The sequence below is a fragment of the Lissotriton helveticus genome, chromosome 7 (assembly GCF_964261635.1).
Source record: "Lissotriton helveticus chromosome 7, aLisHel1.1, whole genome shotgun sequence".
Lineage (NCBI taxonomy): Eukaryota > Metazoa > Chordata > Amphibia > Caudata > Salamandridae > Lissotriton > Lissotriton helveticus.
The window spans coordinates 585,413,369-585,425,775 of record NC_136068.1 but is presented as its reverse complement, the minus strand read 5'-3'; the positions used below and the strand labels follow the sequence as shown (position 1 = coordinate 585,425,775).

At 48.4% G+C, this 12,407-nt stretch overlaps 1 protein-coding gene across 2 annotated transcripts in view; it reads right to left on the bottom strand.

Moving 5' to 3' along the window:
• Positions 1-530: 530 nt before the first annotated feature.
• CDC25C (cell division cycle 25C) overlaps positions 531-12,407 on the bottom strand; it is a 291,408-nt gene continuing 279,531 nt past the window's right edge. For both annotated transcript variants that reach the window (XM_078652713.1, XM_078652714.1), the window contains one exon: positions 531-2,130. In XM_078652713.1, the coding sequence (XP_078508839.1) occupies positions 1,990-2,130 (141 nt within the window). In that variant the 3' untranslated portion in view covers positions 531-1,989. The remainder of the gene's footprint in view (positions 2,131-12,407) is intronic.

Below are 12,407 nucleotides of genomic sequence, written 5' to 3'. Positions count from 1 at the left end.
CAATGGGTAAGCTCCTACATTCCACAGCAATTATGTAGGCATGCTGGACACCGCTCCATGATGAGGAGTGTGTATCTTACTGACATGACCCGTGCAGCGCTCTCTTCAGGACTTGGGGGTAACCATGGTATGTTGAGATTTTTTTTTTTTTAACTAGGAGAATAAGATCTAGGGAGAACTTGCATCAGCCACCCAATCTTTTTTATGGGGTATACACTAGAACTATTAAAACTGGGCGTGTGTGCTAGATATTGCAATGTGAACACCTGTTAGAACTAGCAAATGTAAGTGCACTGTTCTGTCTTGTTTTTGAAAACTCAAAATTTTCAAAATTGATGGGGATGGAGGCACATGGGCGTAGGTCTGTAGGATGTGCCCCATCATACTCTTCCATATTCATGTGAAGGTTGCCACAGAGGACCAGAGTTACCATAGAAAGCACAGACAATGGTTCCAACTTAGCTACTTATTAGAAGAGATTTATAATTTCTCAGAAGTAGAAAATATTTGAATGACAGGCTGCAACAGAATTAATTTGAGCTTTTACTGTTGTGAAGGGGAGTTTTCCAAGAGCTACATCTATTTCTTCAGTACCTTTTGCAAAACATTTCTAGAGTCACAAGTACAATTTGATTATGGGACAACCCCCCCAACCCCTCTTCACAAATGACCTGCGGCAAATGAAAAGCACGCAAAGGAGTGTAAGGAAACTAACTGCAGGAGAAACCTAAAGTCCCAGCTTAAAAAAATAAGAAAAACACCCGAACACCGACCTATTAAAAATAAAAAGTAACAAAAAGCTGGAATCCACAGATTTCAACGTTACCTCCTAATACTTCACTGGATTGGTGTTGAACTTTTGAATTGCCAGTTGATACAAGATGCCGTACGGATGGTCTCAAATCACATATTCAAGGAAATGACTCAAAGAAACTAGGACTGCAGCCATTATGCTGCTGCACAGTGCCAATCTCATTATCCTGCTAACTACCAGGACTAAGTCAACTGCATGTGTGAGCTAGAAGTGAAGGCCATCATCATTGTGTTACATCCAGTCCTTAAGATCAGTTCGACTGAGGCAACCTCCCACTATTCTGGCATTCCAACACTTTTTAAAGCCTTCAACATTATCTGCAGTTCAAATCCTAAACACTAGGACATTGCACAGATGCAGAAGTAAAGCAAATTAGCAGCTCAAAGTTGTGCAAAAGTCACTTGCCCCCATTATCGCCTCACGGCAATGATTAATGACACAATTTCACCAAAATGTTCTGAGAATGTTCCAAGTCAGCACATAGGTTAATGGCGGAAAATATGATGGAGGAGCAAGTCATGCAGTCAAGATAGGACAGGGTCAGCAACACATACAGGGGGCCAGTGATGCATATTTCACTGGCCCCATCACATTTGGCAGTAAAAACATTTCAGAACGGTTCAGATGTGCCATCACTATACAATGGTGTTAGATGAAACTGGATAATGCGATCTGCATTGTAAGGAAGAACAGCACATTACGGCTCTAGTGTCACCCTGCAAGTAATCAAAATCCACGTAGGCAGGATCGCAGGATCTGAATGAGGATTTGCATCTGCCACATTTCTATTGCCCCACACACAGCAAGAAGATGGGCCTCATAGCAGTGCCTGAGCAAGTTCTGAGTGACAACCCTTATATCCAATTCATGATTCATGGGCTTTATTAGCAGCTACATGGAATTAAAAGCTTCATAGGGATGAGTGTCATGGATTTCAGGCTCACTGCCCCTCCCGATAGAGGCTCAAAGGTACCACTCTCCTAGAGGTCTGCTTGAGTGCAACAAACTTCCAGAGTGCTGTTTGGACACAGGGTCCTATAGAGGAGCCATAGATGGAGACCGCTTTGGGATCCTCTCTGCACCAGGAAGCAGAGGTTGGAATGTTAACAAGATATCCTCTCTGTTGGCCGTATCAGGTACATGTATAGGAGTCTCTGCTAGTCACAAGGCCAGCATCACATCTTGATGAGACGAGCAACCTGATCTCTCAATTTTCTTTCTCCAGCCCAGGACTTGCTCTTGGTGCGAAATTGGAGCATCTCCTCCCGGAAGTCCTGATGATGCATTGGACAATAGCTCTGGGGATCACACAGCTCCTGTAAGAAATGAAAACCGGAGAAAAATAAATAAGAATAAACTAAGCACCTTCAGGCCTAGAATAACAACAAAAATGATAGTGTTCTCTTTTTGGAGATATAAGACTACGTTCAGTAACTTCCTCCAGTCTGACTGTAGGGAGGGCCTCAGCTTCCAAGTGAATGGGTAAGAGCACAATCCTCCCACTTTTTTGCAGAACTTTGGACAAAAGTGGAATAAGGCAGAAAAGAGTACAACAGGCCCCAATGACCACTGAACCTGAAGCCATACCCCACAAACAACCCTAAAGGCATTGTACAGCACAAAACTATTGCCAAGATGTTGGCAAACAGGCAGCTGCTTTTGCTCTCAAGCATATTTTAGCCGGACCAATCTGCATTTATCCTCGGGGAGGTGTACATCCCGCAACTTGTGGAAAGTGTTCTCTCACATTCATCAGTTGCATCTGAAACTCAATGTGGTTGCACTGGTTTTGCATGCTGCCAAGGCCTTTACTTCCCTCTTGCAACACTCACGACAACGGCGCTGTGAAGCAAATTCATGTTTCATCAAACTACTTTATACTTAAATCGCACTGTAAATGCTATGTCTGTACCCATCGAAATAACAAGGGACACTAGATAAAATTGCACCCCTATCTCCATCCTTTTTGCCATTTTGCCACTGTGCTGGAGCTTCTAACCTCTATGCTCCAACAATATCCCTCCCAGTAGAGGACTGTGCTTAAAATCACAACGTCTTGTAGGAAAGTGGGTTTCTGTTGCAGTAACCCCCCCACTTTTTGCCAGACTACTGATGCACTTTTACTTGGTGTGCCCTGGGTCTCTGCAAATCAGGTTCCCACAGCCTGTGTTCTTTCCCCAAAACTAAACCCAATTGCCATCTCTGGCCACAGGTGATCCTCTGGTAAATGGTACCACAGGTACCCAGGGCACTGTGACCAGAGAAGGCCTCTAAGGGCTGCAGCACGTATTGTGCCACCCATAGAGGTCCTGTACCACTACACTCACACACTGCCTTTGCAGGCTGCTTGTTTTGGTACAGAACAAAGTGAAGAGTCGACATGGCACACATCCCTGTGTAATAAAATACCAGATAAAGAGAAGAGGGTCCAAGGGATATTTATAGACCTGCTCGGAAAAATCCCGTATCCATATATGACAAAAACCACAAATCCGCTGGTCTAAGATTGATGAAGGGTTAAAATCACGCTCTACCATCTGATCACCAGAAAGAGCATCCCTTAGCTGTCTTGATAGCGAAATATCACCCATGGGCCTGCCACTGAGACCCTGAAATATGCTTAACAAACCCTCAATTCTTGCTAGGCATGATCAACATACCAAATCCTGCTAACTACCTGAATCCTGGGGTTATAGGCCCAAGGCTGAGGACCAGAAGGCATGTCTTGGCCTAGCAACATTCAGGTTATAGGCCCAAGGCTGAGGCCCAGAAGGCATGTCTTGGCCTAGCAACATGCAATAGGCCACAGTAAGGTTAATAATACATTTCTCTGCTGCACTGAAAATAACATGGCAAAGTGGCTCAAGGTGAAGTAGTAATTTTCCACAAAGGCAAACACCCACTCAACTCATGCACAGACTGGTGTCCGTTGGTACAGCTTCCTGAAAACATGGCTTAACTAATATTTTGAAACATAGCTTGCACCAAGTGAAAAACAGCAACCTATCGCAATACTAAATGTACGTGACCAAAATGTTCTTTCAGAAATGTACAAATTGTTCTGTTTCAAAGTGTACGGAACAAAATGTCCCTCAGAGAGGTCCTTCCGGTGTCCTGGGACACTTGTGGTTAAAACTGCCGACACTGAAAGGGCGTAGGCCAGTGCGTCACCATAGAACCTTGGTTCCTCAATTTCAGGTATATCAGACTCAACTGTCAGATTCTAAGGCAGGACTCTTCTGCAGATGCCTGGCATTGAGCGTGGTTTTGTCCTCCGGCTAGCCGTATCTCTGACCTGGGACACCGGCGCCTCACTCAGGTTGTTGATCTCCCAGGGCAGAGACCCCTTCTGCTCCTTTATATCTTTGATATAACCTTTTAGCCATCTCTCTCTTCTAGTCATTAGGGGACTGGTCTGATTTCCAGAAACCACCAGACACTGAATTAAATAGCAAAATGTTCTATTCTGAGCTAATTCTACTTGTGCCCTCCTAGCCTTGATCTCACCATTCAGGGTCCTGATAGAAATGTTTAACCTAATGAGTATAGATCTATCTTAAATATTTTGCTTGTATGCACTAGAGGTCTACATCAATGTGCTCAGTAGCATAGGATCTGATCATCTGTGCTCATGTTCATTTGTATACATTTTATTCCAGGCTTGCCTTGCTATATTTTGAGCATTTGTCATCTAGCATTTACTCCAGACAGAGTGAAGTCTGGATCCTTGGTAGGAACTTGTCTTAGAGCCCGAATTGATATGCTTTTATTTTTTTGCTCGTGAGCTAGTAATAAAAAGTGTCACTCCAAACTTGAAATTATGGTATCTTACATCTTTATTCCTTGCCTCTCTCAGTGGAATGCTGTGTTGGTGATTTGAGTCCACATCGGTGGTGACCACTGACCGAAAGGGTCAAGACTTACCCTTTCTCAGCTGGCGCCCAACCCATCGTGCCTAGCCCATTCCTGCGGTGGATCTGGAGAATATCCACGGGCTGCCTTGAGGGGTCCCCGCCGCAGTCTCGTGCATACCATTGGTGAGTCAAGGAACATTTTATTTTTTTCCCTTGAGTTTTCGTGGTGTTGCCTACTTGCCTGTGTGCGGTCCCCTTGTGGCTAGCTCTGGTTAGGACTCCGCCCCCCCCCCGCGGCATTGACTAGGGTAACGATTCACGAACCCTCTGTGTCTCTCAGTGGTCCCATTTCATTTTTGCACACTTTCTTGGCAGGTGCTCTGCTCGATTGCTATTTACAGTTGCATTTGCACTTGTGGCTTGTTGCTTGTGGCTTGTGGCCTTCCGGCCCTTCTCCCTGCCGGTTCGAGCACGGAGGGAGCGATTTTGAGGTGTGGTTTTTGTTGTGGTGTCAACTGCCCCTAGGTTCATGATCCCTCTCGACAGTTCAAGTCTGCGAGCTGGGTGTCTTCCGGCAGGTCCGGAGTCGGGTTCAAGTCCCAGCCTCCCCTTTTGTGGGGAGGTTCGCGATCCCTCACCCACTTCGTGTCTAGGGTGCTGGGTGTTCCCTGGGTGTGTCCAGGTCCCGAGTTTTCGGCATTGGGGTATGGTTGACACGTGGTTGTGTTGCCACTGACACATGCTTCTTTTCCTTTGATGCTGCTTGCCACCACATACTGCGGTCTTCTTGCTAGTGCCCTTCCTTCATCTATGCTCCTGCTCTACATCTGCTTATGCACATTACTCCTGGCTCTGCACAGTACTGCTCCTAAGTGCTGGCTCTTCATCTCAATAACAGCCCAACTACCCCCCCACTGCTCTGGTCTGTGAGCCAGCCCCGCCCTGACCTCCAATGAAGGCCCCTTCTTCCCTCGATTTTTCTCACGATCTCTTCGCCCATGGTCTCATTGTATTACTATGCATCTCCATTCCACTCTTACATCCCTTCTGCAGAAATACTCTGACAGTGAACAAGCCTCTGAAAGGCTGCCTTCCGCGCACGAAGAAAGAGGAAATGCTGTGTGCTATCTGTGGCACTTTCTCTGCATCACCGGCCCACTTCCTGCCCTGGCGCCGCGGAGATCAGCTCCCCCGAGCACCCACCCCTCCTTCCACCTCTCACTCCACACGGTGCCCTGGCTCCGCAGCGCTGCCTGGCCCCACAGCACCGCCTTCTGCCCAGCCAGAGCACACAGTCTCTCTTTTTCTACACGCTTTTTCTATCTCTCTTCCTTGCATCCCTTGCATTCCTCTTCTCTAACTTACCTTACACTGTGTGTCTCTCTCTCTCTCTCTCTCTCTCTCTCTGTGCCTTCCACTTCTTCTCTCTCTCTCTCTCTCTCTCTATCTTGCTCTTTCCTTCCCCTCTCTCTCTGCGGGTCTCTCTCTCTCTCTGTGCCTTTCACTGTCTCTCTCTCTCTCTCTCTCTCTCTCTCTCTCTCTCTCTCTTGCTCTTTCCTTCCTCTCTCTCTCTCTTTCTCTTGTGCCTTTCACTGGTCTCTGGGGTCTGGCTTTTCTCTTACCTTTCACTACTGACAGTACTTTCCACTGTGCTCTTCTGTCCCTGATTTCTGACGTTCCCCTTACAGATTCTGACGACCTGTACAGATATTTTGCGTGCGCCATGCCTTTGTTCAGCGTCTATGGCACTTCTGACTTCTGTGTTCTTGCATTACTGAGATTTTTATAGCTACATAGTTGTGACATCTGACAGTCTGTGTTCTTGCATTTCTGAGATTTTTATACCTACATAGTTGTGACATCTGTGTTCTTGCATTACTGAGATTTTAATACCTACATACTTGTGACATCTGTGCTCTGGCATTACTGAGATTTTAATATCTAGACCCTCGTTTCCTTTTCATTGTGCTCTGGCATTAGTGAGATTTTAATATCTAGACCCTCGTTTCCTTTTCATTCAGGATGCATCCTCTTTATTGTGTCACTATTTATTGTACTGTCTTTCTGTTTTGTTGATTATTGAACGTGTTGATTATTCATCTTGTCTCTTTTCATGTTTTATTCATTTGCCCTGCTGATCCATGTGCTTTGTGTAAGTAGCAGCTGCTGTGCTTTGTGATTCCCCTAGGTCTTCCCATCCTACGTTCCATCCCTTCAAAGTGTCCTTCCTAGTGTCCCTCTCTCCCCGCAGTTCTCTGCGGTACACACTCCCTGCTTTGTCCCCTCACTTCAGTGTACAACATTCCTGGTAGCTAGCCATTTGCTCGTCCACCACCCCTGCATTGCGCTCATTTCTGTTTTTGTTTTGTTTTTGACAATCATTCGCTTCAGCAACTGATTGCCAAAGGGGGGGGACTATTACTCCTCCTCCCCTGCCTCCCTCTCTCCCTCGCCTACACATGATATGCCTTATACCCCCTTATTTCCGTAATGACCACCACCCCCCCACATATTCTTCATTGCACTATTCAGTTCCTTCACGGCAGGCCTGAATTAATTCACACTACCGCTAACAACGAATTCACTTCCCTTAACGACGACCTCCGCACTATACTAACAAGCGCCTGGACAATTTTAGGAGTTAACCCTACGCCAGGCACACAGGTTAACATCTCTACCCAAACTCTTGACATCCTCCCAGACATATCTCTTACACCACCATCTCCAGACACTATCGACCCTCAGCAGCTGTATACAGTAGAGGCCTCTGATTTGTCAACTCTGTTCCCCCCTCTCTCTCTCCCCCTTGAATACCCAGGCTATCAAAACAACACAGCTAACACACCCATTCTCATCACGGACGACGAGTCTTCAGTAGATTCCATACAGTCAGGTGCTACATCTGAAGTAGCGTTCATCCCACAGGCAGAAGGGCAAAGCCCAAATTTACCCCCGGCCTCCGTCTCTAATTCCTACTCCTATCACCCACAGTTTCAAAACGATACATCACCCCTTTTAAGAGCACTACTATCCGAATACCCATAACATACTGAGGGCCCTGCGCTCTGCCACACCGGCAGAACCCATCCTACTATCCCAACTTCACATAAAGGAATGAGTAATTATACAACTAACCATATCACGATATTCCTGATAAATAATAACGTTGTAGGCATATCGGATGGCCAACCATCTTGTTTCATCCATGTCACACCCCTTATGAGTTCTGTTCTTCTCACAATATTTCAGGCACTCAATATTGACTACGCCTACCCTCGCCAAATAACCCTATCTCTTGCACCAGCATTTTCACGCCCCGCCGAGCCTGCAGTAAAGGCTCTCCCACACAAACAGTTTCACGCCCCACCAAGGCCATAGTAAAGGCTCAGAACAGTGCACCACCTGCGTGCTGCTCACAGGAGACAAGCCCCATGCAGGCTCTTCAGGCAGTATACGAGAAGAGAATATTCGGTACTTCTGTGCATAAAACACCAGAGTGGATATACATACGGATACGCCTACTATCCCCAGGCTTAGAGCTACCCACAGTATTCGAGTCCTCCTGGCCACGGAACCCACTGCAAAGCAAAGTTCGCTATACCTTTGCCCGTCATAATCTTGAGTTCCCTGACTTCTCCCCAGAGGGGAGATACAGAGGACCAGACGAATTAGATTTAAGATACATACTCTATAACATTGTCTGTGATGAAATAGGAGAGGAACTTATCAGAGATCTGCATCCTCACGTCTGTAGCCCTGAAAACACCCAGGCAGGATTTGACTGTCTCTCCGTTCCAACCTCCGACTGTACCCCACACAGTGATGCCCAGCATCAGCACATGCATTGAGTAATTTTATGAATAGGATACTGAATTCCACTGTGTATAAGACACCCACGGGCTATTATATATATTTTATTTTGCGCCTTGCAAGTTGGGAAGGACCGACCATCCTATCTAGCGTATTCCCCAGACACCCCCACCAATATAGAATAGCTGACGCTTGCTTTGGAGGCCAACTTCTTTTTCCCGGGTGCACTCCCTTCCAGAATATTGAATTACAAAGCACCATATATGACTGCATCCTTGAGGCAGTAGCAGGGGAACTCATACGTGATCTCTAGGACCGCACAGACCGTATCGCCCCTATTGCAGAGCCTAATTTGCTTCCATACAAATATTTCATGATGGCAACACCACTCCAACATGTCCTGAAAACGTTTAGTAGCCAGGAACAGCGCATACTCAAACATTGTAGGGAGCTCCACAAGTTAACTAAAAATATGACCTTTCCATGGCCCTCAGAAGGATCGTTTGACGTAAATATCCTTGAGCACGCCACCACCTTCCTAGACACAAAATACTCTGGTACCAAATTACAAAAAAGAAAGGCCACCTTAAGTCTCTGGCAAATATTTAAAGAGGACAATACGCAAGAACAAACTGCCATCCAGCCCACTGCCCCTCCTGCACCCCCACCGTATCAAGCCAGCGGCATGTATCCCGCAATAGTATCCGCCGAAAATAAAGAACTGGACTTACAGTGTACAACTAATAATATGGCAACGGTGGGGTATAGTCAACTCCCAAGTGATCTCCTGAACACACTTGAACACCCTCCACCTGCCACTGACGGCAGTGCTGCCCCATTGACACCACCCGGCACCAGCAGTGGCCCAACAATACTCGTTACAGCGCCAGCTCCAGCCCCAGTCAGTCCCCCACCAGGTACACCGGTCACCTGTGGCAGTCCAATTTTGCACGCCACGGTGCCAGGGTTACCAGGGCAAATAAATGCGCAGTTTTCGCTACAACTGAATCCCACTTCTGTCTCAGCCCTGCCTGTCGAGGAAGCAGAGGAGGCGACCAACAATGTGTCCGTCGGGGAGGAGCCAAGATGGCGATCGGAACAGTCGCATAAACGCCTCGCTCCGAGATCCCTTCCTCCCCGCCACCTATCCTGTCTTTCATCCTGTTCGGGGTGTTCCGAATTCGGTTGCCAAGGAAGAGCCTTCCCTTACCGTCTGTTTCCGGGGCTCTGGCGTGCAGAGGTTTCTGCGTCCTGCCCGTGTCGTCTTGCTGGCCTTCCCGGCCTTGACGCCGGGACCTCGAGTGCAGTGTCTGCCCGGAGGTGTTCGGAGGGCCGGCGGTCCGGAACCGGTGGAGAGACCCGATGGTGGGAGCCTGAGAGCCGAGAGCCGGAAGCGCCGGAGCGGACCTACCCCCGATGGTGGGCCGCCCCGCATGCCCGTTTGCCTGCCGCACCGAAGAAGAGAAGCCGCGCTGTCCAGCACCCCACGGGTGAGAAGCCCGCTCCTGTTGATCGTCCCGCCTGGGATCCGGTGCAGGGCTCCCCCGAGTGTTGTGGGGAGCACACCCGTTCTTCTGGTGACTCTCCTTTCTCCGCCAAGCGCCATCCGCCGCGGATCGGCTGTGTGTCCTGTGGCCTCCGGCACTCCGGGTGGACTTGGAGGCGGATGCGACAATGTCGGCGGGTGTTGTGCTCAAGATGGCGGATGGCCCCTCGGAGTGTCTTCCTCCCGGAGACAGGGACGTTGCTGCATTTGCTCTCCCCGGACCTCGTTTGAGTTGGGCGGCCCCTACACGGAGTGTTGTCTTGCTTGCCCTGGCTACTCTGCGGATCGACCTGTCCTTGAAATGCCTGGACTTGGAGTTGCGGATCGCCGCCATGGTTGCTCCGCCATTTTGTGTTGCGGTGTCGTCTCCCCGAGTTGGTATTGTTGAGACTCCTCCAGCTGCTGTGCTGGGATCTCCGGCGGAGTGTTAGATTCTGTGGGATCGAGTGGACCCGGTGCCGATGCTGCAGTGTTTCCTACATCCTGATTTCTCTGCTTCGTGCTGGACAGCCCAGATTTTGTGCTTGGCCACGTGGATCTTTGATGTACTTTTGCATTCTGACTGCTGCCGAATTTTCCTGGTTGCTTCTTGTTGGGCGGGACGGTGTTCCGTGCAGATCCCACTTGCCTTCCCTGACTGGTATGGACCCACTGTGTCATGCTGTTCCTTGGCCGTGCCGGGGTCTGGCAGCTCTACTCTTCATAAAAGTGGACAGGGGTGATCGTGTCGGGGGGCCTGCGGGGATTTCGTTCTGTTAAATGGCGTCTCCGGGCTTCATTGTTTGGACAGTTCCTGTTTCATTCTTGTGTAGGCTTTTCTCAGTCTCCTCTCTGACCTCGATTAGTGATCCGTTGTTGCGGGTGGGGAGGTGTTCTGTATTTCGATCGCCGGCTCCTCTCTCCTTTTTCTCTTCTTTGTCCTTTCTTTCTCTCCCTTTCTCCTTTTTCTTTCTCCATTATTATTCCCTTTCTCTTTCTTCTATATTTCGGGTGACTCTGGGCGACAGGCACGCTGTTTAGTGGGGTAGGCCATAGCCATTACAGTGATGTAGGGTGGGGGGGGGGGGGGTATTTGTTATTTTAGTTTGTTTTATTCTATGGTCCCTTTTTGCTTTCTTTCTAGGGGGTGGGCTATGTCCCTTTGTTTTTTCTCCTTCGTTTCGTAAGTGTCTGCACTTTCTCCTGTTTCGGGGCGGGAGGGCTATTTATGTGGCGTCCCATTCAATCGCTTGCTATGATTTGTCTTTTATATTTGAACCCTTTGAGGGGCATGGGATGTCTTTGGGCTTCGCCCTACTGTGGTTATCTGACTGCGTGGGGGGCTGTATCCCTCCCGTCCCCCCCCTCTTTTTCTATATATGTTGCATGACGCCCTGGTAGATATGGCTGCTGCCTCCTCTATAAATCATAAAATGAAACCTTTCTTATCCTGGCGCTTACTGTGTAGCGATTTTATTCCACGTCTATCCTGTATTCATTTTACCGTACACATTCATGTTGCTCCTCTTTGACTCTCCTGATTTTGCGGCCGGCCCCTGTGGTTGTAGGCCTGCGCTTGTATTGATACGTGTCTCTCAATAAAGGTTTTTAAAAAAAAAAATTAAAAAAAATAAAATAAAACAATGTGTCCGTCACCTCATCAAACAACTCGCGCACGTCATCTCCCCACTCATCCGACTCGCCTCGCCAAGTACTCCCTCACTACCCCGATCTGAACAGCCTCCGTGACACGAATGCTCCACAACTCCCGGAGCAGGAGGCCACCTCACGAGACCATATGCCCTTCTGCGGTCCACACACAGGGGAGCCACTGATCACATTCTCCACTGTCCAACAACAGAATAAGGATAGAGAGGTACAGGGCCCGCCAGCACCATATCTAGTCCATTATGACAACTGGAGAGCAGCCACAGAATTCAATAAAAGTTTAGAGTGCAGTCCCAATGGAAATGCCCGGCCTGAAATGTTCCTCCGAGAAGGGCCACACAGCCCTGAACGCGACGATATATCCCAGGTAGTCCGACGCGCCTCATTAAAATTAGAACAGATAAGTGAAAGATTGTCCGACACCCTCAAGTTTGCCCACCTTCAATCACCAAATACCCAGGCGACAATGAACACTTCGCGACAACACACAGAACAGGCAGACATCTTTGAAAGCACGGGAGGGGCTGGGGAACTAGGCAATAATTCACAACAGACAGCCCATCTCCCATCCATACCTTTGCCAAGTGCAGGTCCCTCCCGGGGCAGAAGAGATTATGAGGGACGGCCGGAAGTACAGTACCATAGGTCCCCCTCCCCTTGCCGCCAGACAGCTACGCCAGACAATACACATACAACGGCTGGAACAGCTCAGCTCCAGCCCACACCCCCAGACATA